This window comes from Seriola lalandi, unplaced genomic scaffold (genome assembly GCF_002814215.2).
Source record: "Seriola lalandi dorsalis isolate HSWRI2012SDOR001 ecotype SW California unplaced genomic scaffold, Sedor1 jcf7180002054427, whole genome shotgun sequence".
In the NCBI taxonomy this organism is placed as follows: domain Eukaryota; kingdom Metazoa; phylum Chordata; class Actinopteri; order Carangiformes; family Carangidae; genus Seriola; species Seriola lalandi.
The window spans coordinates 292,222-317,897 of NW_019524980.1; the positions used below are offsets into that span (position 1 = coordinate 292,222).

General features: G+C 41.1%; 4 protein-coding genes across 7 annotated transcripts in view; 2 read left to right on the plus strand and 2 right to left on the minus strand.

Moving 5' to 3' along the window:
- Nucleotides 1-197: 197 nt before the first annotated feature.
- mob1a (MOB kinase activator 1A) lies at nt 198-7,330 on the minus strand. Its single transcript, XM_023410691.2, has 6 exons — nt 7,151-7,330; nt 6,204-6,370; nt 5,564-5,657; nt 3,936-4,069; nt 3,175-3,338; nt 198-2,338 (listed from the first exon to the last, which is right to left on the minus strand). The coding sequence occupies exons 1-6, from the start codon at nt 7,162-7,164 to the stop codon at nt 2,261-2,263; spliced, it is 651 nt and encodes a 216-aa protein (XP_023266459.1). The 5' UTR covers nt 7,165-7,330; the 3' UTR covers nt 198-2,260.
- Nucleotides 7,331-8,012: 682 nt separating this feature from the next.
- mthfd2 (methylenetetrahydrofolate dehydrogenase (NADP+ dependent) 2, methenyltetrahydrofolate cyclohydrolase) lies at nt 8,013-12,357 on the plus strand. The gene is made up of 8 exons (XM_023410687.2): nt 8,013-8,179; nt 10,113-10,297; nt 10,414-10,536; nt 10,767-10,919; nt 11,010-11,117; nt 11,217-11,309; nt 11,430-11,555; nt 11,645-12,357. The coding sequence occupies exons 1-8, from the start codon at nt 8,100-8,102 to the stop codon at nt 11,791-11,793; spliced, it is 1,017 nt and encodes a 338-aa protein (XP_023266455.1). The 5' UTR covers nt 8,013-8,099; the 3' UTR covers nt 11,794-12,357.
- Nucleotides 12,358-14,004: 1,647 nt separating this feature from the next.
- arl6ip4 (ADP-ribosylation factor-like 6 interacting protein 4) lies at nt 14,005-16,392 on the plus strand. The gene is made up of 5 exons (XM_023410636.2): nt 14,005-14,289; nt 14,378-14,695; nt 15,156-15,273; nt 15,374-15,443; nt 15,532-16,392. The coding sequence occupies exons 1-5, from the start codon at nt 14,142-14,144 to the stop codon at nt 15,586-15,588; spliced, it is 711 nt and encodes a 236-aa protein (XP_023266404.1). The 5' UTR covers nt 14,005-14,141; the 3' UTR covers nt 15,589-16,392.
- Nucleotides 16,393-16,483: 91 nt separating this feature from the next.
- LOC111658251 (membrane-associated phosphatidylinositol transfer protein 2-like) overlaps nt 16,484-25,676 on the minus strand; it is a 41,800-nt gene continuing 32,607 nt past the window's right edge. For 2 of the 4 annotated variants that reach the window (XM_023410704.2, XM_023410705.2), the window contains exons 16-26: nt 25,412-25,564; nt 24,192-24,356; nt 22,983-23,273; nt 22,280-22,428; nt 22,067-22,183; nt 21,730-21,846; nt 21,459-21,607; nt 21,112-21,261; nt 20,826-21,006; nt 20,496-20,624; nt 16,484-20,234 (exon numbers count right to left, since the gene is read on the minus strand). In XM_023410704.2, the coding sequence (XP_023266472.1) occupies nt 19,851-20,234; nt 20,496-20,624; nt 20,826-21,006; nt 21,112-21,261; nt 21,459-21,607; nt 21,730-21,846; nt 22,067-22,183; nt 22,280-22,428; nt 22,983-23,273; nt 24,192-24,356; nt 25,412-25,564 (1,985 nt within the window). In that variant the 3' untranslated portion in view covers nt 16,484-19,850. The remainder of the gene's footprint in view (nt 20,235-20,495; nt 20,625-20,825; nt 21,007-21,111; nt 21,262-21,458; nt 21,608-21,729; nt 21,847-22,066; nt 22,184-22,279; nt 22,429-22,982; nt 23,274-24,191; nt 24,357-25,411; nt 25,565-25,676) is intronic. The other 2 variants (XM_023410708.2, XM_023410707.2) reach the window with 2 other exon arrangements.

Genomic DNA, 25,676 nt, shown 5'->3' on the forward strand with positions numbered 1-25,676 from the left:
AAATATTTATTTAAACAGGCTTCAAAAACAAGGTATCAATGCTATTATTATTATTTATTTATTCATTTATTTTGCAAAAGGAAACTCAGGGGTTGTAAAAATTAATTCTTCACTATTGATCCATAAATCTCTATCGCACAAGGCTGCAGAGTCTTCCAGACATTCAGTATACACAAAATGAAAATCAACACAGCGTGTTGTCCTTTCAGTGTTTATTGAGTTTTTGATCTACCAATACTGTCAATGTCAGACATTTTCATTTTTGTAAGGCACAGTTTTGTTCAGATAAAACACTGATATTATTTACAGCAAATGTTTGGACGCAGTATATACTTTACATCCTTGCACCTCCTCCAAGTCAAAATGACCACACAATGATTGGACCATTATCGTAAATATATAAAACTTTTAATTCATTTCCGAGCCCTTGTTCCTTATTTAAAAAGGTTGAATCAACAATTTATTTTATGATGTAATATGAAATGTAACTCCATGCCACATGTTTAAAAACAAAATTGTGAGAAAAAGCAATACATTTCAAAAACGTGAGTAGACTGAAAGAAAGTACTAATTATATATTCAAATAAAGTCTGTAAAATAAATCAGTCCTGCAAAATATATTGATATGCCCATAAATGAGTAACATAATTGATGCTGGCTTGATTTTTTTACCAAGCAACATGAGGGCCTAAAAGTAGATAAATCAGTGAATTACACATATTTTTTTACATTATTGAACAACTTTCAACAACGCTTGGGAACAGTGTTTCTTACAAAGTGGTAATTTTAAAAATGAATACTCTACTGCATCTAGACCCATTGGCTGGTTCCTGGTGATGCTTTCAAGGAATCTAACAGCTCTTAATTGCTTACATGATTGTCTGATATGAATTTAGACACAACATGAAATAGGTTATGGACCAATTCCCTTGTTCAATCTTTGCCAAACAAGACATTAATCAGAAATACTAGCTGCATCTGTTTTTAAAAGGATGGCAATACAAACAGCCCTGCTGTTGGAGCCTGAGTTAAGCAGAGGAAATGACCATGATAATTATACATGCACCAAGAGTAATGAAGGCTTCTCTCGTCGAAAAACTACATACATCTCAGGTCACTCATCCTTATCGTTCACAGGTGCAATAGTTATTATTCCATTTTCCAATCCAGGGGAAAAATATTTGGTAAAAAAAAAAAGTACCAGCATTGAAAGAACAAACACGAAGAGTTCCACAATTAATCGGCACCACAGAAATGAACTGAAATGACAGTAAAACTAAAAATTCACATTAGGCTACTTTTGCTGTTGATAGGATTATTTCTACTATACAACTCCAATATAAAGTCATTATACTAGTTTTAAGTGGCTATTAATATAACTATAAAGCAGATTAAAAACATCATTGTAAGCACTTTATCTCGTATTTTACTATTTTAATTAAGAAAATAGCCAAAAAATGTGCAAAAAACAATATTGCATGACCAAATTGAAATACCTATAATGTAGCTAGTGGTGGCCTTTTTGTGGGGCAAGAACAAAGACATCTCACACAACACGTAATTGTGTCGAAGAGCATATCAATCGGAAGCATGTTAACATATGAGGGATATCACATTCACTGTATCAACCAGCTTGTGACACAGAGCTATATGCTATGCATTTTTCTGCCTGCCTTCATGTTAGACTGAAAACACCTTCCACCCTTGTATTGTCATGGGTGAAAAATCCACCCAAGACCTGTTTCATGTCACTACTTTTCTTGCCATCTTTCCTGTTACTCTGCATTGTACACTAATGACAGACATTTAAAAAAAAATCTAAGATTGGGATATTTGGTCAGTCAATGCAATTGCAATAGCTAAAAGTTAAAAAAAAGAAAATAGCCTATCTATCAATAACTAAAAAGTTTTAGGAAAAAAAGCTGGTTTTCATTTTAACTTCCAAATGTCCTTGGTCCAATATAAAATTCAGTAGGTTGCTCTTACAGAGTCGTTAACCACACAGTCCTGTGAAAAATATTTTTACTACACTACACTATTTTAGATCTAGAGTGGCAAAATGGAAAAAGGCTCAAAGACAGCATAAAAAGACAACAGAAGGAATAAAAGGAAAAATAAAGTACAAACATTCAGGAAATGAAAGGAAGAAGGCACAGATTTGAAGAGTTGAGACTAGAAGTCATAGAGGTAGCAGAGGTCACAAAGAGGGACAAAGGAGAAAAGGAAACTGTTAAAAAAAATGAGATATGTGATGAAATGTCTATCTGTCCTTAGATCCAAGCTTCTCAATCAAGTCCTGCAGAGGAGCAAGCTCTCGCCTGTCGATAAGGTTGAACTCCTACAAGACAAAAAACAAACAAATTGTTATAAATGTTGGCCCTCCTCGCATTTATAAAGACACACAGTGAACGACCAGACACTGCGTTGTGCACAGTGCAGTGTTCAGGTGAAAGCGACCTTCCAGAATTTCCCCCGCTATTGAAACCGTTTTTTGCCACTAACAAAGATAGAGGTTAAGACAGAGCACAGGAGGACTGGCCATGGGGACTACCAGCTCAAATCCCGATTAGCTGGTGGATCATCAAAACATCTATGAATATTGAGTTTTCACAGGCTCCATTTGTGTCATTCTTGTGGGCCTGACCCAGCGGATAGGTCCAAAGCTGAATTTCTTTTCTGAGTCTGACCGTGGAGCCAATACTGGCTTATCTGAGATGCAGAGCTCTACGAGCTGCTGAAGGGCTCTCTACATAATGTTACATATTATGTAGAGAGATATTGTGTAGAATAATGGTTTTTGGCTTTCATGCATACAGTAGGTCTCTGTTATGGAAAAGATATATGCTGACTATTCAAACATGATGGTACCGTTGCAGCAATCAGTCCCAGTTTGACTGGTTTGGTTGTCATTATCTTGTTGATGCTTTCATCTGTGTGACTGTTTAAATTCACACTTCACCCTTATTGAAAATATTACAGAAATGTTACAGCTTCCTCCGCAGACAGATTGCCAGAGCAATTTTTAAAGAAAAATGACTCAGGACTTTTCAAACAACATCTGGGAAAGGGGTCTCAGGTTTTTTGGAGCCCACTGTATATGGATTCCACTATATGTCTGAATGGGGGGCTTTAGATGCACATCAGTGCTTATTGTATATTGTTGTGAGATCTCACCTGAACAAAGAAAATGAAGTGCTTGAAGGAGGTGTTGAGATGGGCCTCCTCCTGCAGCTGCATCACAGAGTCAAAATGTTGATGGTAGATGTGAGCGTAAACCCTGAACAGACGCTTCAGGATGGTTTTGGCCACAGACATGAAGTTCTTGGGAAAGGGAACTCCTGTACGACAGAGTTGGAAAATGGTAATGTCAAGAGAAGAGCATGTCTTATTGTGAACCTCAACTCTTTGAACCCTAGATCGGAGAATGACTGCAGCCAGTCTGGCCTTCATGTGAAACACATGATCAGTTGAACTGAAATCAGGTGACTGGAAATAAAATTACACTGCTTTGCCTTGTCTGTATGTTTATGGTTGCTGTCCTGCTTCACTGTTCTAAAATTAGCTGACTATGCATAAAACCAGCTGTAAGGCCTACACTGTTCGGGATGTGAACAACATCAGACACTATTAGAGCTGAAAGTCAGCTTATTGACTACACATTCTTCATTGCATATGTAAAATGTCAAAGTAGAGACAACTAAATCAAAAAAAGTCAAACACTGATTTTACAGTAAGTACTCTGGAAAAATACACCCCGAATGGCTATTACTCACCCATATCACAACATAAGAGACTTTTAGAAAAAAAATGCTAAAAGGCACAGAAAAGTTTCTCAATTCATGATGATAACATGCTAAAAACTACAATCAATATCATCACTAAAAGCTTAAATTGCTAAAAATAAAAAATCTGTATCGGCAAGAATCAAAACTCACCAATCTTGGAGGGGAAAAGTGTCTCATCATCCAACTGATCCTGCACCCAGGTCATCAGGTAGTCGATGTACTTGGGCGCAGAGCATTTGATGGGCTTCTTAATATTGGTGCCGTCAGCCCAGTGATACTCATATCTACAGAGAATGAGCACAATTAATTGCCACCTCTCACACATTACTGAATTAATTCATTAGTTAAAATATACATGCACTCATTCTGCCTTTCCGTAAGTATATGAAAACATCATTCGGTAGTATATAATCTAAAAAACAGAGCAGGAGTGGGAAATGCAAAAGTATTTACAGTCATATCGTCGCTGGCCTCTATGTCAACAGGAAGTAAACCCCGGTCTCTTCCTCCTGATTACAGACTGTACACAGTCTTGGCAGGAGAGAGGATTGAGGAAGTGCCAAATCTAGATTCTAACTAAACAGTTTCTAAAGGGACCACATGCAAAGTTTAATTCCTGTTTTCCTCATGTGACATTCAGATCATACATTTCATTTACTTAAACCGTCTCAAACATTAAAAATCTGGCTCTATGGCTTTGTTCTTTTATTCACATTATTTCCAAATCCTAGCCTAAAGGTCAAATTCTGTTTCATCAACTACACTCTATAGCGAGTGTGATTCTGACTTCAATGTAATGTAATAGAAACCCCGAGGTCACAAAGCTTCACTTCAGTTGTTCTAATTAATTTCGGTCCAGTCTAATTCAATACAAGCTGGGGGCCTTTGTTGCATCTCTCTCTCATTTCCTGATGGCTGTCTACTGTCGGTTCTCTAAAGGAGAAGAGGCCTCAAAAATATTTCATAAATTTAGTCAGAATTTACTTAAACTTCACTGTTATTTACTAAGTGACTTTAATCAGATAGTAAGTTTCATCCAGTACAAGGATTGTACTGGATGAAACTTACTAGGGGGATTGGATTAAAAAAGGATTCATCATTATTCAAACACTATAACAGGTCTCTCTCATAGCTTATTAATAAACTAATACACCCCATAATTACTGATAAATGCTTATTGTGCCTTTAATAGCAGGTGTTTTTTATGAAGTCTTGTGTCTTGAACCACAAATCGTTTATAATTGATTATTGTTGTTATTTGTGCTTATAATGTTCTTTAAAGCACTTGAGCTTAGTGTGACACATCTTGTGTCTCAGCTGACTATGAAGTTCCTTCTTTCCTACAATTACGTAAACACTTAGATCAGCCACAACTTTTCCTTTGACACATTTCACCACTTTTTGAGCTGTTACCAGCTTACAACGAATAAATAACGTACACATAAAAAAAAAACAAATAACTAAATATCAAAAAAGTAACTAACTAACTTTTTTACTGGCAGTGTATGTACAATAGGTCTTTTCACAGCAGACGTTTGGACTTGTCATAGTAGACACACGTGCTACTAATAAAATTAATGATGGCTCTGTTCTATTCAAGTGTCCCAGTAAACTTTGACCATGTGACAGTCAACCAGCATGTAAAATACCAGTACCTTTAATAGCTTTTCCCACTATGACATGTCAAAATGTCTTCTGTAAAAAAAAAAAAAGGGCCTAATAGAAGTTGTGAGCTCAAAAGAAGCTGCATGAATAACAAGGACACTGTTTGCTGTTACCTTGGCCCAGCAGACATCACAGAGCAGCTGGTCTCAGTGCAGAACTCGGTGATGGTGCCGTACAGCATGTTGATCTGGTTGAAGAAGTCCACCGCTGAAAGAAAGGGTAAATTGTCCTTTTTTGTTCTCCATTTTTGTTATGTTTATAACAATAATGAAATAATACTAATACTCTTAACAGTTTATGATCTGTATTTGAGTTATCTACAACCATAAATTATTATATTTAATAAGGCATCCAGTTGCTTTCCCAACCTAATGCATATGTATGCTGTCCTGAAAAACTGGTGATGTGAATACATCCACATTTTTACATATCCTGTATATATGCTGCATTTAAACAAACTCTCTCAATATTTCTATTCTTATTGAAAAGACACAAATCAAAACATTCCATATTTTAGGTACACTGGCCCTTACTTTTAGTTTTATGTAAGTCTGCAGTTACCAAAGATGTCTACTTTCTAAACAATCTTGATGCTGCTGCGAATAATTTACCAATGTTCCAGCTGTGTGTGTTTGTATGACCGTACCGCTATTCTCATACATCTAAGAGATGCAAATGCTCATCTTGGTAGTTGGTAGTTTGTGTACTGAGTGATGTTGCCTATAAATATGTCAATTGTAATCATCAACTCACTGTTGACAGCAATCCACTCATTGAGATCCTCTCCCTCTGGCAGCATGACAGCCTGCCTCAGGTTCCCACTGCCCAGTGTTGCTTCAGCATGTTTCAGCAGCTCATACTGGTGGGAGCCCTCCGGGATGTTCTTCTTCGGCTTGAAGGTCTTAGATGAGCGACTGCCACTGCAAAGACACAGATATAAGTGGAGCTGAGCAACTGTCTGTACACAAGACAGTGAGATTTTTAAATGGCTTGGGTAGGAGTAGATGCTCCACTTGGGCCTTTACGTGTGATGATCCTTCCTGTCTGATCTAATCAGCAGCTGCAGGAAGCTTATCTATGAACTTGATGCTTGGCTGCCACATTTTTTCATGTCAACGTTCAAGCCTTGTTTTGGACCGTAGTGTGACAGAAGAATGACTGTATAATCTGTCATGTAGAAGAAGTGTAAAAGGTGATGCCCCTCTTGGTCTAAGAGACAGGAAATGCGACAGTATCACAGTGTCACTGTAAACAACGGAACAGTTAATTTCATCGCTCGGCATTTAATAACCTCTCCGCGAGGTAAACACAGCAAAGGTGTGGATCATGACTGATATTACCACGCCTAATCTTATCTGAGTAAAAAGTAATAATATAAGATAAGTTGGCAAACCTAATGTGAGCTATCACCAGGCTAGCCAAGTTAGCACGTAACTAACCCAGTTAAAAAGTTATAGTTGGCCAGTGCTGAAAACTATAAATAAATACAGTTCACAGATATTGTTGCGACGACGAATGATAACCCTACGTAAGACAGGTCGGTTTAAATGTGACCCTGACTTGTTAGTTAGCTGCCCTGTTTTCTGTAACGGTGTCTTATTTTAATAGTTACTTCCCTTGGTGGAACTTCGTAGAAGCGTAGCTAACGTTAACCGCAAGCTCCGGCTGCAACTTATCAAGCGACTACCAACTTTACTTACAACAGGAAGCTCATCTTGGCGAAACAGTCGTTGGAGAGCCTCGGTTACAACTCTTAATCCTGGTTTAGTAAAAAGAAACTTGTTTTATAATTACACACAACGAAATCACTTATCAGCGCTGCCTGCTAACAGTAACGTTCAGGCTAACATGAACTGCACCCACGGTGATTCTTCCTCTATCGGCTCTCAGTAGAAGCTCAGCGGGCAGACTGTCGCCCCCTGCCGTCAGCATGTAGCTACTACCACTCCCTGAAGTACCGCTATACCCTTACAACTTTTAGCAAATCTAAGACTTTGTATCCATCAGTACACTTCTCACACACTTTAGAGGTTACCTTGGTGCAAATCAACTCAGACTCAGAGACCCTGATATTTTATTTAAATAGTATTTTAATTTAATCTACCTAATACTTCACTCGCACATTAAAGTGTTGTTGAAAAACTGTCATGAACCATTCTGTCTGCACAATTACTACTTTTACTTTTTTTTATGTTTAGCTGATACTGCTTCTGTACTGGTGTAATGTTGGTGTGTGTGTGTGCGCGCGCGTTTGTGTACGTGTTGTGTGTGTGTGTGTGTGTGTGCGCGCGCGTTTGTGTACGTGTGTGTGTGTGTGTGTGTGTGTGTGTAATAAATAGATATATTTGCTAGGTATTAGACCGTGTCAGTCAGACAGACCTCCCCGCTGCGGTGGGCCCAGTTTATATCAGTGGAAACTTACAGTAATGTATATGTGTGCAGTAGAGGTGTGGCAGCAGATAACAGTGACGCAGGCACCATGCGTGGAGGGGGCAGGGCTTTAAAGCCTCTCTGCTCCTCTTCCCTCCTCACAGACATCTCTCTGTCAGCCCGGGTGGTGGTGGTGGTGGTGGTGGTGTGGTAGTATTTCGTAATCGTAATCGTAATCGTAATCGGCCGTGGTGTCCCTGCTTCTCTCAGCCGGCAAGAATGGCAGCGCTCAGGACTCTCACGAAACTGTGCCAACACTCCCAGCATCAAGTCTGTAAACTGCACACGTCCGCCCTGAGGTGAGTGCGACCAGCAGCTCTGAAACCTGATTTCACTGGGTACATTTCACCAGAAGTGTTATGGTATTACACGTTCCACTTTTACGACGTGCTCGGCGCTTCTCTTTCCACCGTGGGAAGATAGGTTTGCGATTATTGGATACAAATCCAACCCTTGTCTACTATTGTGTGTACATGAATAAAGCCGTGCGTGTTATTACGTGGTTTTGTTTGATTGTGTTGTACTAGTACTAAATGTCCGCAGATGGTCACATTTAGGCGCGCCCCTAGCGGTACGCCGGTAACATTGCGAGGAAACTGGCTGATGAAATCGGTCTGAACGCTTGCACCCTGTGGATTGAGGAGCCAGGTTTCAGCTGGAGACCAAGGGGCTGATCTCTACACAGGGAAATAACATGCATATGCATTGTAACTGTTATGCCCTGGATGATATGAAATGATTTAAAATGTTTGAAAATGTATTAATTAAGGGATGATAACGTCTCTGTGCAGCATCCCGTGCAGGTATTGATTGGAAACGTGCTGAGTGCAGCGTGACTGAGATACATTTAATGAAATAATGTCTCAAAAACCCAAATCTCGTGTGGTGTCTGCACATGATCTGCAGCCCCAGAGTCACAAGATAGATAATCTAAAGCATGACACGTTGTGCATGATTTATTACCGCATATATTCTAATTTAAAGACTTCATAAATTAGATCTGGTAGAAAATATTATTTTGAGACAACAGCAAGGTCATTTTATTTACATAGAACATAATCATTACAGATAAACTTAACATGCTTTATTTTAAAATGCACACAGCAACTAACTAACATATACAGAAGAATAAAATACCCCAGAAAAAAACATAACAGAAGAAGAAAACCCTACAAAAGACAACTTCCTTCTGAGGTGGATCACGGATATGTGGCCATACATCTGAAAAGAGAGATTTTTTCCTCAGTCGACCAGTTTTGTATTTAAATTCAAAGGAGGTTAAAGAGCAGTTTGCTGCTCTAAAATCCTGACACATTTTTCTCTGGGACCTGGTACACTAGCCCCTTGGCCTCACTCCATTTTCCCCAAAGATGTGATACTTTTCTGTGAGGTTTAATTAGTTATGGCACAATGAAAGGGATTGTTACATCACTGTTGATGGCTCATTACTCTTCAGTTATTAACTAACTGCTTTCTGTTATTGTTGTTATATAACAGAAAACCATCTTGAAGCTTTTGTTTGGAAAAAGCAGCACGACGGCTCCACCCTGTCCATATAATCATAATAACGAATCCCGTGCATCACAATTAACCAGTCCTCATAAAAGATGCTCTTCCTTCCTCTTGTTTTTCTTTACACCAACCCTGGGACTCAAAACATTGTAACACTACAGTACAAGTGCTGATAAAACGTATGGCTCAGTCAGGTGCAGAGCTGCAGCCTCTAATTTTAGAGTCTAGAATTGGTGCTTGCCCAGGGTGAATGTTTGACATTGATTACAAGTTTCTGGTGTCAAAAGTTTCCCTGTTCAAAGGCAATCAAAAGGACTACGTCCAGCAGATGTGGATTTAGCAAAGTACTATACATATTATTCAAATAATTAAGCTGAAGGAATGTTAAAGTTATTTACAGTTATCTTGATGTAACTTTATTTTCCCTTTATTTTTGGTTAAATACAGAAATTTTGCTGGTTAAAGCTTTAGAAAAGTATCCGAAACAATTTGCTCAGTTTTCTTTGTTTTGTGTGATTTTTTTTTTTTTTTTTTTTTTTTTTTTTTTTTTTTAAATCGCTGGGGATCACGTTGATTGAGAAAATCATAAGTTGCACCCTTGCACAAATTGAGCCCTTATTTCTTTGTCTGAATAACAGCAGAACGACAGTTTGTTAATACGTAATGTGTTGATTATTTTTCCTCTGACCCGGGTGTTTCTGCATTTACACTAACTCTCAGACAGGAGGCGGTGGTCATCTCAGGAAAGAAACTAGCACGGCAGATTCGGGAGGAGGCCCGGGCCGACGTGGAGAAATGGGTTTTAGCCGGCCACAGGAGACCCCATCTGAGTGTGATTCTCGTAGGAGACAACCCAGCCAGCCACTCCTACGTCCTGAACAAGACACGCGCTGCAGCGGATGTTGGTAAGTGACAGACATGCACAATCCTCATGTAAACACAATGATCATACACTAAAAAACGCAAAAGAACAAATGCTTCCTTGCGCTTTAAGCCGTTTTCTCACTTCAACCTCCCACAGGAATCTCTAGTGAGACGATTCTCAAGCATTCAGACATCACTGAGGAGGAGTTATTGGACCTGATCTACAAACTCAACACAGACCATCGTGTGGACGGCCTGCTGGTCCAACTGCCTCTGCCAGGTACAGAGAGACTGGAACAGCGGAATAGAAAGACTGACAATGAGTATAGCGAGTCAGGCTGCTTTGTGTCATGGTTAAATATTAAATCTGAGTGCAAGTACAGGTCAGTCTGTCTGGATTTTCTCATAGGTTGCATTTGTAAACTTTTACAAGCTCGTCTGTTTTTTTGAACACAATGTTTGACGTGCAGTTGTCCTGACTGTAACTTTGTTGTCTTTATTTTCTGACAGACCACATCGATGAGCGCACAGTCTGTAATGCAGTTTCCCCTACCAAGGACGTGGACGGTTTCCATGTAGTCAATGTGGGTCGCATGTGCCTGGATCAGTCCACCATGCTCCCCGCCACTCCCTGGGGAGTCTGGGAAATGATTAAACGCACAGGTAACAGGAGAGACCATTTAACTTGCTCTAAGGGTTAAAATGCTGCTGAACAAACAGTCTAAAATAAATATCAAAATTCTGGTCTTTCAGGTATTCCTACTCTTGGGAAGAATGTCGTGGTTGCAGGACGCTCCAAGAATGTGGGCATGCCCATCGCCATGTTACTGCATACAGACGGCCGTCACGAGAGGCCTGGGGGTAGGTCACGGTGTATGTGTGGGTTTACTGCATATGATACTGAGATCTGTATGAGGAGAGAGCGTTAAGCATACATACTAAACCATAGTTTTGTTGCAGGTGATGCCACGGTCACCATTTCTCACCGTTACACTCCAAAGGAGCAACTTTGCCAACACACTAAAATCGCTGATATCATCGTGGCTGCTGCAGGTTTGTGCCACTTTCTGTCTGCCTGTATCTGACTATGACTGAACTGTCTGAAGCTTATCACTGTCGAGTCGATTGAGATGTTTTCTGTTGTCTAACTGTACTGCGTTGCTGAACTATTAGGGATTCCAAACCTCATCACTGCGGACATGATCAAAGAAGGCGCAGCAGTGATTGATGTTGGAATAAACAGAGTGCAGGACCCGGTCAGTGGAAAGAACAGACTGGTTGGAGACGTGGATTTTGAAGGTAGGGCTGGACATTTATACATTTCTGCAGGGAAATTACTTGGTGTCTCAGATGTCAGTTAACGTGGATCTTTTTCTGTCCGTATTCAGGCGTGAGACAGAAGGCAGGCTTCATCACTCCAGTGCCTGGAGGTGTGGGACCCATGACTGTGGCGATGCTCATGAAGAACACTATCAAAGCAGCTAAGAACATTCTGCTGTATCCGCCAGAGAGGATCCGCATGGCGGCTGCGTCTTAATGGCCTGGCGCAAATCCCAGCAACAGTGACACATTCCACCCACTCCAACACTACCACCCACCCCCTCATTTTTTACTCGGAGCAACCTGATGAGCTCCCCTTGCACATGGACTGGGAAGATGATAGCTTTAAGCCTCTTTTGCTGCTGACATCTTTAACCTTTCCTAACTTCAAGTCCAGCCGTGTTTAGACTGTTACATTCACTCATGCTGCTGCATGTTTTATGTAACAGGGTTCTCAGTATTTATCATTTGCAATGTATTTCTGTGGGATTTGGGGAGTTTTAAAGAATCTTGAGAGGTTGTTTTATTTATTACTACAATAGGATAATATTTGAACATGAATGGAGCCATGTTACAGTGTTTAACTCAAAGCTGGTGAGCAGTTAAAGCAAAACAACTGAGGCCTGTTTTTGTTTTTTTTTTCAGATAGTTTAGCCTTATGTGTCAAGAGTGAAAAGGGCTAACATCATCAGGAACAAGTATGTTTATCAATATACAAGCTTTAAAGATTCACAATTGCCTTTGTAAAAACTTTGAAATAAATATTACAAATATGTTCTCACATTGCTGCTGTCTGTGTCTTCCTTGTCTTGTGAGTTATTGATGATCTCACTCACTTCTCAGGCACTATCATTATAAATAATGGTCTCGTAGCATCAGTATAAAATAACCATCTATCCCTGTCTTTTTCAAATCATATCCTGGCTCACAAACTGACTGTCTCTTTAGACCCCTATCAAAAAAAGATTACCCACAGTTATATAACTCCATTCCTTCAACTCACTGACCCACTTCTGCTTGACATGGATGACAATACTCAATGAATAGTGCAATCTAAATATCTTTGAACTTTGAACTATTTTGGGGACAAACTTTCACCCTTCACACAATTGGTCAGATTCTTTTGATAATCCCCAGTGACCTTTTTTCTTTTTTTTTTAGGTCACCTTAATGTTGTCCTCATCCAACCTCATGATAAGCAGCTGCACTGGCCTTTGTCTCTTTTTTTCTTTTGGTGCTGTGGGAATAAACAGCCAACAAACAACCTCGGTCTGAACCCCACACACTGGCAGACTGCCACAGAATTGGAAATCTGACCTCAAATAATGTGATAATGGACACTGGAACCCCACAGGGACGTGTCCTCAGCCTCATGCTCTACACACTGTTCACCTATGACAGTATTGCCTTACGCAAGGACACCACAATCCTGAAATTTACGGATGACACCACAGTCATTGGTCTGATCACTGGGGGTGACGAAACGGCATAGGGGGGAGAGGTCTGGTGTGTATTGTGTGACAACAACAACCTCTCTCTCAGCACAGATAAGACGAAGGAGATCATAATAGACATGAGGAAGGAGAGGAGACCTCATCAACCGCTGGAAATCCATGAGTCTTAGGTGGAGACGGTCACCAGGTTTAAATTCCTGTGGGTCAGCATCAGTGATGACCTCACCTGGAAATGTAACACAACCCAGTTGATCATGAAAGCACACCAGCAGCTGTATTTTTTAGAGAGACTGAAAGAATTCGACATGTCACAGAGGATTCTCGGCAGCTGTACAGGAGCTTCTACACAGAGAGGAGAAGAGAAGTAGAGATCACTGTGTCGTATGGGAGCAGCACAGTCGTGCACCGTGGAGTAGTAAAGACTGCTGAGAAGTTCGTCAGTGTGCTTCTACCATCTCTGCAGGACATTTACGACCGGAAAGTCCAGAGAAGTACCTGCAGCATCATCAAAGGCTCCACCCACCCCCAACACAGGGTTGTCACACATATGATCTCAGGAAGGTGATACAGAAATGTGAAATGTGGGATCTCCAGGCTGAGGGACAGCTTTTCTCCTCAGGCCATCAGACCAAATCAACAGATCTAATCCACTGCCCCTGTCCCGTACCCTAACCCGCTGATGAATCACTGCATGAGATATGTTGAATAGACACCTGCAATCTGCTCCATTTGGACCTATTTTCAATTACCTTTGTGCCTTTTGGTACTTTAAGTACATTTTGATGCTAATGCTGTATCTTTACTTGAATAACATTGTAAAGTATTAAGAATATAACTGGTTTTTACTTATATTTCTAAACTAGTTTATTGTTGCATTTACTTAAATAAACGATCTGAGTACTTCTTCCACCCCTGTGGGCAAATTCTTACTCAAAGTAGGAACTAGGAACCATAATAATGTGTTCCCCGACGGCAGGAAATTGAAGACGAGCACACTTCCGTAAACGAAAAGAAAGCCAGTCCTCTATGGCTGCCGAAGCCCCGTCGCTACTTTTTATGATCTACAACCAACTTTTCAGCGGGGATTTCTCTTGGTTTGGTTTATTTGGCGATGGATCGCAGCAGATCACCTGACAGAGCGGACAGAGAGAAGAAGAAGAAGAAACGGAGACGGTCCTCCTCTTCTTCGCCATCGTCTTCTTCGTCCAGCAGCAGGAGTCGGAGCAGATCGTCAAAGAAAGGGACACACAAGAACCAAGGTTGGGACTTGAAATGAGCAGCTTTGAGCAGGTTTGCAAAATTGTTATTATCAAAGAAAATGATTAACTTCTTCTGTTTCTCCCTCAGATGTGAAAACTCACAGAAAGAAGCGCAGAAGAAGCTCTTCTTCTTCTTCTTCATCCTCCTCTTCCTCCTCGTCATCTTCATCCTCGTCGAATGATGACAGGGCAAAGAGGAAGAAAAGTAAAACCAAGAAAAAGAAACTGAAGAAGAAAAAGGCAAAGCTGAAGAAACAGAGGAAAAAGGAGAAAAAGAAGAAAGAGAAGCTGAAGAAGAAGGAGAAGAAGAAGACGGAGGTGCTGCCGTCCACTGTTCCGGCAGAGAGACGTCCCTCTTACCTGGAGGTGTGGCAGAGTGATGAGGGGGCGGTGGAGCTCGGACCTGGTGGGACATCACATTACTTCACTCTGGGTTTTAAAGGGACTAGCAAATACACCGAAATGCATGGGTGGATTATGAGAACATGGGCCCCTGGGCACAGACATGCAACCCCCCAACCCCACCCCCCACCTTATTTTAGGCACTCAATCACATTGAGGCAAAAATGATATAAAAACCAGCATTTGTGATGAAGCAGTCTTCCTTATACATTTATGAGATGGCCCACAGTGGACCACTACAACCGCAGATATTAAAGGGGTAGATACTGAGGTGTAAATGGTAAAGCAAGATCTCAGATGGCTGACAATTTTATAACATCTAAGAGCTAATATGACCAGTGGGAGAAACATGGTCTGGTTATTTATTTCCCCACTTTGCTCAGACCTGTTTTCTTAAGAACCTCTGTTGGTGAGAAACAGGACGAGTCGGGTGTAGTACATTAAGTTTTTGTTTTTCTCTGCAGTCATGACAGACGAGCAGAAGGCCCGGCTCTCCACCAAGAGGCCTCTCACCAAAGAGGAGTACGAGGCCAGGCAGAGTGTGATCCGCAGGGTGGTGGACCCTGAAACGGGGCGGACCAGGTGAGGCAGCGCTACGGAGCACACTCTCCAATCCATAGCGCAAGTCTTTACAGGAACAATTCCCCCACTCATTTTTTATCTTCTTCTACTTTTCCTCTAGATTGGTGAGAGGAGAGGGAGAGATCATAGAGGAGATCGTCAGCCGAGAAAAACACAAAGACATCAACAAGGTAAAAGAAACTTTCAGCTGTAACTTTGTGAAATGAACAAACCAAACGAACACTGCACCTCACTGTAAACCATCCACTCATCCCGTAGCAGGCCACCAAGGGAGACGGGAACGCCTTCCAGAGGAAACTGGGAATCAACAGGTAGAAGATGCCGTTTTCTCCTGGCAAAATTGAAGTAGCTTCACTAAACTGAAACTACCCTCCTCAAGAAGAGGTTGCCCAGACTGCTGATACTGACAGTTCAAGGAGGCACTACTGCTTTTTCAGAATATTTCTCAAATTTTATATTTGAATTTTGTATGAAAGATTTGCCTGTGATTGAACTGTGTGGTAGTGAATGTACAAAGTAACAGAGACATGTACGATTCTTGTTTACTAATGAGTTAAATCCAGATAAGTCATTATTTCCTGTTGATTTGCCTTTGTAATTTTATGCTGATGGAGATATAAAGAGAAGCAGATGAGTTAGGGTGAATTTAAATGTGTCGAGTCCACTGAGATCCATAAAAGGAGAAGGAACTCAACATGATGATGTCACAAATCGTTTGCACACATGTGTTTACACGGGAGTGCAAACGTTTGTGTTTACACTGATCCATGCATATTTATTTTGTCCATGTTTTAAAGCATTGCAGTGTTTAAATTTAAGTATCGATCCTAAATGAACTCCCGACTCAGGATATTTATTAAGAGTTGTGACTGCATTCAAATGGTAGCTGCATTTGAAATTAGCTCATTCATATTGCATATTGTCTGAGTGATGTAGAACACAATAAGAAGCTGATTTTAAGAGCTCAGTATCCTGCGTGACACTGCAAACTTCTTTTTTTTCTTCCTTTTTGTATTTTGGCTACATGTTCTACACCCACTTCTCTGAATAAATCTACATTTGTGTGAACTGATCCCAGAAAAATAAACAGTTTGTGTGAACTGAAATGAATTCTAAAGACTGAAGACACTATCCTTGTAATCAAGCTGAACCATATTATTCTTCATGACAACATTACCACTGTGTGTGAAAAAAGGCCAGAATTACTTAGTTGTTCTTTATATATTCTTTATACACTGTACATAAAAACACAAGGGATTGGGCGAAAATGAAGTTATCCAAAACCTACAAGATACACACCCTGTACAATGAAAATATTTTCCAAGCTTAATTTACCAAGGTATGTTGTGTATATATATATACAGCCTGTGAATGCGAACTGCTGATGAAATAGTTGTAGCATTGCATTAACCCGGGGGACAGAGCTTCAGACAGTGATGGATTTTCTAATGTTGGTGAAATACGTCAAACAAATTTCTCCTTTGTGCATTTCCTTTAAAGAGAAAACAAACCACAGACTTAAGAAAATATGGCATTTTCCTATTTCCACAAAGTCTACATGAACAGTCTATTCTTTTCCATGAAGTCAATTTTCAGTGTGAGCAGCGTTCAATCTAGGCCTCGCAATACAATGGTGAATGTAAGGCAGAATAGGGAAATGTAAGGCCTCTGATAAAGTGTGTCAGTAGCAGAATTGAAGCAAGTGTCTGCCCAGAGGTATCCAAACTTCAGATTACCGCACCGCTTCATCTTTACATTCTCTGGATTTTAATATCCAGGCAATTCAGATCTCTGAGGAAGGGAGGATGGTTCAGAAGTTGCCAACTTTACATGAGAGCATATTTTGCACCATTGACTTTTTTTGTTGTAATTACTATAAATGTACTAACGGCCGCTATTTAAACAGCAGCTTCCCTAAGAGTTGTCTATATGGCTTCAAGCCGAATCTTGACAAAAAATTCAAATGCTGAGGGACGGTAGTACAGCATGAACTACATTGGCAGTCCACATTAGGGAGATTATACTGAGTCTACCTTTGCTCTAGGATGTTCACTCAGCTGTCTAATATTTAGTCTACCCTCAGTGATGCGTGTCGAGGACAAAATATTAGAAACTCCTCTCACAATACAATTCAACAGCACCATGAACTGCAGCCTCCAAAATGACCTTTCATTTGAATGAACACTTCTCTTAAGAGTTCCAACAAATACCGAACATTATGACCTTCATGTAAGTAGGCTTTATTGCAGGGCTGTTGTATTAGACGGCATGATTTTTTTTTTTTTAGCTATGTATACCTAATCAACTGGCAACTTAAGTGTTGATTTTTGGGTCACTCTTACAGTCAGTGTTATGTGGGTTCGTCTAGACACCCATGTGCTGGAATGGAAACATCACAACAAAAACAAAGACCGAGCATGTGTCCACAGGAGAGAACCTAGTGTAATATCCCATACCAGTATCAGGTCAGTGGTCACTTCAGGTCACTTCATTGTGAGAAATCTCTACTTTGTAAAATGGACTTGCACGTGTACCTGTGTGTTTGTGTGGCGCAGAGACATTTTCAGATACCCTCTCCATTTTGACGGCTGTAGAATATGTGCCAGTTCAACTGATTGTCAATGCACTGTGACATTTCTTCAGCACAGTCTGTTTGATCTTGTGGTTTGGTTGAGTAATATTGCACATTTCCCCTTATGTCTGAGCCCATATTGGTCCATTACAGTCAGCTCTGTACACGCCTATTAGAGGGACAAATAAACATCATTTGAATGAATAAATCAGAAATAAATGGCCAACAGCATAAAGTAAGTCTTAGCTCTGTTTTCCTACTTCTGACAGAATATTGTACAGAATTTACAATTTGCAGATTGTTCTTCCTCTAATGGCGCAGCAGAACAGAGAAAGAGACCTTAACCTAGGGAGGATTATCTATTAGCACATTCAACGCCTCATGTACAGCTTAGGGATAACCAGAGAGAAGCCATATCCCAAATTTCCAAAATAGATAATAACAAACATACAATATATGACACAATATAGCAGTTCTGTCGATACAATTCTGGTGATCTGCAAGATAAAATAACAGAAATACAATACTGTACCAGGCAAAGACCTTTGAATTTTGGCTGCTGCAACTGAAGTTTGAAGGAAAAAAAAAAAAAAAACACAACTTAGCTAAAGTAATCTTAAAACACATTTTGTTCACAAAATCAATACATTTTAAAATATCTATATATCTTAAATAACAATAATTATCATCATCAATCAATAAAGTGTATCCTGAATGAGTTGGTGTTTATCTCCAGAGGAAAGAAGACACTTGAAACTGGTCTTCAGTGGACCAGATACCAGATCTGCACTGTAATATAACAACTATGTACAAGCCTTGTTAAGGCATTCAACTACATACTTACACAATCTATTCCATTTTTACACAGGAAACCCTTATCCTTTCCTCTCTGTTCATGTACAGCATATCATTCTATATTTACTTTGGCACATTAACCGTACAGTAGCAGGAGGTTTCTCTATAGTTGAGTCATACATTACGTATTTAGGAAGGTACAGCAGCGCAGTATGGTGTCATGTGGTGAAATGCTATAAAAAATAAAAAAAAACCCAGGAACAGTTTCAGCTGCAACCACAGTTAAAGGGTAATTTCGTAGTTTGCGTCATGTGATATTTGGATGGTTCTTTGGTCTGAGGGATGACTATAAAACAAGAAAAACTGGACTGTATGGTTTGAAACATCATTTACTCATTGTAGTTTGCAAATGCTAGAAGTATATGCAATAAGCAACAGCTCTTGATCAAATCATTTCTAGTTGGTTTATAAATCACCATAACATTGCTCTGTATTGTTGATAAATGACAATGAAAAGAAAATCTAACAAAGATACATTTGGGCTAAATGACTGTTTGTGTGGTCACACCCAGAAAACAAACACATTCAGTCCAGTTTGACCTGATTCTTAGCTCTCCTCTCAGACTACAACTTTTCTGATTACCGCATAAAAAGGACATAGCTTTAAAACCATTGTTCACAAAGTTTATCTCTATAGTAATTGTTGTGCTTGCAGTGGCCACAGTAGTCAGCTGCAGTGCAGTATCAGAAGTGGACCTGATACAAACTGTCTGTAACCACTCTGTTGTTTGCTGGAGTAAACAGCATGGAGATGCTTTTATGTGTGACCATCTCCAATCTAAAAGCCTGTTGTAGGAGGAAAACCGACCTTGTATTCAAGATAAATAGTTACTAAACAGTAAAAATGGTCTGGATTCCTACAACATTAGCTAGATCTGTTTGTGTGCATGTTCCTGCTTGAGGAAAATGCTTTTTGAAATGCCTATTGAGTTGTGTGTTTTATAATAAATATAGCCATAGCTTCTGTCCATAAATGTGACTGGCATTAGTTTTATAAAGAGTGGTTTGTAGCACCTATGATTTTTACCCATCTGGTGCAGGCAAACTGTTTTTCACTCTTTCCATTTATCTTAATGTCACGTGTCTCTTCCTCAGCACTGTATCTATAAGTCACTCTCGCAAAAGGTACGCTCATATTGTCTCCCTAATCCTATTTTGGGCTGAGAACTCCTGGTTCCATCTTGGTGCTGCTGCTGCGGCCCCAGCAGCTCGCTGTGATGCTCATGCTGCGCTGGGTTGCTCCCTGGCTGTGGCTGTGAGCGCGCTCCAGTCGCTCCCGCTCCAGCCGTTCGCTGTCTGATTGGCTCTGTGTGCGCTCTGGTCTGTTGTGAATGCTGCCTGTTGGGGAGCTGGGGGCTGGCTGGGAGGAGATGGTGCGCAGCAGGTGGTTCCTTTTCCTCAGGAAGTCGCTGTTTGCGCCCAGGCCGAAGCTGCCTTTACGTAGCACCATACGTGCGCTGCTGGACTTGGCTGGCCGAGAACGGTGGTTATACTCCAGCTGAGACAAATGAGCTGCATATCCCTCTGTGATGAACTGTTGAGAGGATCAGAGCAGAGACAGACTGTCAACTAGGAAGAAACAGCGTTTTTACATCCTCATTCATTTAGTTCATACTGTTTCAGTCATTTAAACAAATTATTATTTGGCATTATGAGTGGCAGTTTTACAGACCAGCGTTACATGTTTCTCTTAGAGCTTTGGGCATTTATTTTATTTATTCATTCTTGACATGTAATAATGGGCTATTTATTTAGCAAAATCTCCCATTTTGTGTATAAAATTACCAAACGGTACCTGACACTGGTGCTGCATCTTCTTGGAGGGTCTGCCGACAATGTATATTTGGGAGGGAGGGAGGCCAATGGAGTTGTAGACTGAAATGTCTTTGGTTGATCCATAGCCAGCGAATATCTTCAAGTGAGCCTGGAATCAGTCAAATGAAAAGAGAACTGTTGCATCTTTCCAAACTACTGGGTAAACATGTCAGCATTGTTGTTTAATTATCACCTCTAAAAGGATATTCTTTTTTCATTCCACACAGATCAAAATCACACACACACAATCTACAGTACTCATAAAACAGCACATAGACCCCCCTCAATCCTCCCTTCCTGTAAGTCTGACCTCTGTTAAGGTCTTGAGGAAGTTGGCCTTGTGTCTGAGCGGGTCGTGGACCAAACCATCACAGAAGGAGACAATGCCATGAGGGAAGTTGTGCTGAGACAACCAAGCCACTACCCGCTGCTTCTGCATGTCTGGACGTCCTGTCACATAGATGATCAAATAGCCTAAATCCTGCCAGTGCCTGCGATGAGGAGCAACAGGAGAATATACCAAGATATAAATAACAACACCATATGCTTATGTACTTCAATCTGAAAGAAGACAGCAGAAAGGAGCAGCTAGGTACCTGACAACGTCCACAGCTCCTGCCCGCACTTTGGGATCACTGCCCATAATTGACACACTGGCAGCAAAAGACCCGTCAATACTGAATACCACAAACTCTGTGCCACGTGGAATAACTGTCAGGTAGCTGTCTGCAAATGTGTGGTCGCCCCTGGAGAATAAAAAAAACAACAGAGAGTAAGAAAAATGGAGAGACACAAAGATCAAAATCTTTTTTTTTTTCTTGAAATTCACCCTGAGGACATTGAACTATAATAATACAAAATGCACAAAAGAGCCTGAATAATTCAATAAACTAAGACACACCATTAGGGTTGGGGTATCGAAAAGGTACCAAACTAATCTCACCTGACAACCATTTTAACTGGGTAGACTCCGATGCCCAGACGCTTGTCTTCTGGGATGATAAAAGACACACGGCCACTACTGTTGGTCACCTCTGTGTTGAAGTACACCCATTCTCCTGAGGGAGGCTGGGTCATGATGTGGAGGTCAACCTGGACAGGATTGAAAAACAAACACAACCTTTCAATAGGAAAATGAGCACAAACATAAATTACACAGACATTACTGACACCGGTCTGTGTGCTGCTGCAAGCGAAGACAAAAGAGAGTTCACCTTCTCCCCTGCCAAAGTGACCATGTCCAGGGGGCCGTACATGAAGCGACCTGTCACGACCTGCTGGCTGTCTTCGGTAAACACGGCATCATTTACTCGGTGGTTGGCAGTCACATTCTGTCAAAGGAGGGAAAGAAAGATACATTCTGAAATTTAGCTTTTGTGTATTTAACTGAACTATAAACATGTTACTGATGTTACGTTTCCAACATATATATATTTTTTTATAATATCTGATGAAATTTGGTTAGAAAGGCCAAAGTTAAAGGGCAGAGGTGAACCCAGGGTGTTGCGATTAAATAGAAAGCAGCCCTAAAGCAGTAGATCTGACGCCTACCCTGATCTTTACATGAGTCCTCTTGCGGAGCCACTTCTCTCGAGGTTTGGAGGGGGTGAATTCAGACACTTCTTTTCCATCAAGCTCCAGGATGCTGGAGTTTTCATGCCTCATAACCTACAGGGAACATTTCAATGATCCATCCTCAGTAGTTCTGAAGAGGACTTGCAGCCTGCAGGTTATATATTAACAAGCAGTGTAATGTTTACTCACCTGCCTCAGGAGAAAAGACACAACATCAGTGGACTCCCAGTATGATGCGTGGAAGAGGTGTGGTAAAGCCACTGTGGGGAAAGCGGTCAGAGCATCGGGGCAATACAGGGCAAAGTCCAACCTCTTTGTGCCCCACCAACGTGCTGCAACTGTGACGGGAATGGATCGCATAGGGTGCAGAGACGTAAGATGAAACTGTAAGTGGGAGGTTTGTAATGCCACACAAAGGTGCAACACCCCTGAGGCTAAAGTAAAAAGTTTATTTCAGTCCTTAACCACAATCATCACCGATCCCAGTAGTTCTCCAGCTACAGGAAGGAAAGGAAGGACTTTATAACTGTTATCAACAAGAAGATCAAGTGCTGGAATTCAAGTTCAGAAATTAGAAAAACAAAGTTAGAACTGATATGTGATTAGATGAGACACTGAAGATGGTTATTCATGTTAGTATAGGCATGAGAAAAGATCATGGATTTGGAATGAAGCAGCAAAATCTGGACTTATACATTAATTCTCATCCGTGCAGGTAACAGCCTTGAATCTTTATGAATTCAGTTTCGAAAGAACACAAGTAAAGGGGAGGAAAAACAGGCTTTCTGGAAGAGCAACAAAGTTTTTGGATTGTGGCAGAGTATAGAGCAGCACAAAGAAAAGACCTGTAGTCTCATGTTGATTTCAGCAGTCCCATCCCTTAGAAATATACCTTGCTCCACTTCAGCCTGGGAGTCCAGTGAGACCAGATCAGATATAGCAGAGTCCAGCCCCGCTGACGGGCAGTTCTCGTACTGGCCAATGGGACTTAGACCTTCACTAGAGTCTGCCTCACCGTCCAGCTCTGCCACTGGATCTGCATCAGGTGATCCTGCAGCCTGGTCAGCCTTTGCTTTCTTACGGGACTTAGGAGGACTTTTCAGGAAGAATTTATTTTGTGACGATAGGGCGAGTTGGGACAAAAGGCTGAACTTTTTGGATTGGTTAATTTGGCATGATTTGGCTATGGGGAGAAAAACAAAGACAAAGACACCATATGAGAAAATGGATGCATGTTGGTATGTGACAGTTTATGACAGTTTGAAGAATGATGTTGGGATGTGTCTGGTGTCAGGAAGATGCTTTAAAGAGAACTGTGAATGTCAAAGCTGAAAAATAACTGTTAAAGTAGTGGAGCAGGGTGATACTGTGGAAGATCGTCTGATGCTGCGGTGCTGCAGGAGCAGATCTCTGACAATTAGTTTAGGTGCAGCTCCAGGGCTGTACTGCAGGTGCTAAAAATGCAGTGTTCACAACAGTAATGTGAGCAACAAATAAATGTCCAGGGAACAAAAAGAAGAGAAAGAGTGAGGGAGGGGGGAAGGGGGTGATTCGGAGGACAATCAAACAAACAGGAAACAGAGTACTGGTTCGCTCAGCAAACATTGCAATAGGGAGTGGACGATGCAGAAATGGCTGAGGGAGGCAGGTGTCTACATGCATTACAACATTAGATAAATGCAGCACTCATTCATTGCATTTACATTTAGACAGTGGATAAGAGTAAGACAGACAGTGGAAAGTGGCACTAAGCTTCTTCTTCTTCAGGACTCTGTTTGGGACTTTTAACAGGAAATGGACAAGATGTTCTCCATGGGTCGCCATTCTGTGCAGGTGTTAAGTCTGGCTGAGCAGAAGTAGCAAACGAGCGGGATATTCATTGTCTACCTGGCTGACTAGACTGCTCCAGCTGGAGTGCGGGGTGTGTGTGGAGTCAGAGTAATGGAGTTGAGAAAGAGAGAGAGAAGATGAGTGAGGAGAAACTAGACAGAATAATAGAGAAAAGCTGGACTGAAAGAAAGAAGGAGAATAACTAGTATCAGTGTTTGTGTGAGTGGAAGGAAGAAAGAAAGAGACACTGGTTGGTATTGAGAACACTTACTGTTGGCTATGTTGGTGGCAGTGTAACTGTCTGCCATTCCTGAGACCTGGCTGGCAATGCTGACCTCACTGGCCCTCCGCTGGCCCCGGGAGAGGGGGCCCGTTACGGGGGATGAGGGGTACGAACTGTCCATGAAGACACCACCATGAGACTGAACAACATCCGCTATTGAGCCGAAACAAGGAGATCCCATTAGACAGAGACACAGGTAAGGGGAGCTCACAGTGATGGGAGGAGGGAGATGTGAGTTCGGGCAGCAGGAGAGAAATGTGACAGCAGGCACCATGGTTCCAGAGGATATGTGAAACCACAAGGCGGCCACATGGTGACCAAGGTCAGATTTCTATAACCAACCAAGTGGAAACACGAGAATATGAATACATAAAACACTTAGTGAATGTAAAATCACAAATGTCCACATCTGTTACAGTCACATCCATGTTAGTGTTAGTATCTCTGATGAAGGTGATTTTTATCTAATAATCAAGTGATATCATATATAGCGCTTGACATTTTGTAAAATCAGATGACCTCTGACCATTAACACAAGTAGAAACATAGAGTAGTACACACTATATTCAGGACGTATAGTAAGGACTCCAAGTACACTGTGCAAACACAACATCAAAAGCAGCACAATCTTCACATTAAAACCTGTCTCTGAAACACAGACGACTGTAGAAATACCCTCTCTTCACATTAATATCTGATATTATGGAAATGACGCAGAGACATCTAAAACCTGGCTTAAAAACCACAGCACAAACACAAATGCTTGCGTCCTCCAAAGACTGAATGCGACATGAATATATGATGGCAACAACAAAACCAAACACCACATGAGATGCTGATCAGATTTTTTCCAGAGTATTCCAATGACATGTTGTAACAATTTCTTATAATTTCTATTCAACCAGTCAAGTAAAACGCCTACAAAGAGCAATTTAGATAAAAGACTGAATGCTTCTAGTAAAGGCATATATGCAGTACATACTGTGTACTGGTCTATCAATGCATCTTTGTCTGAATGTCTCGAGAAAAACATGACAGCAGGTGTAGATTTTTGAAACAACAGTGATGGGAATATTCTGAGAGAACATGTGGTCAATATAAATCTGAGCATTTTGGACGAGAGCAGGAGGGATGGAACAAACAGACAAAAGAAACACAGTGAATGGGGGGGTGTGGGCAGATGCAGGTGAATGGGAGAGGCTACACACACTCCATAGTGGCGGGTGTGGCTTTGAGGGAGCCCTCCTGCCAGTTTAGCACAGGCACAGGGATGCAGGTCTCACTGATGGTCTCCTGACAGCGAAGGGACAGGGTAGGCCCGCTGTCAAGTAGCAGCTGAGCGTTGCTCTGGACTGTCTCCACTATAGAGGGAGGTGGAAGGGGCAGAGGGGGGCAGAGGTCAGGAGGGGTTTTAGAGGTAGAGAGCCAGGTACGCAGATATGGGGACAGGAGGCCAAGAGAGGAAGAAGGAAA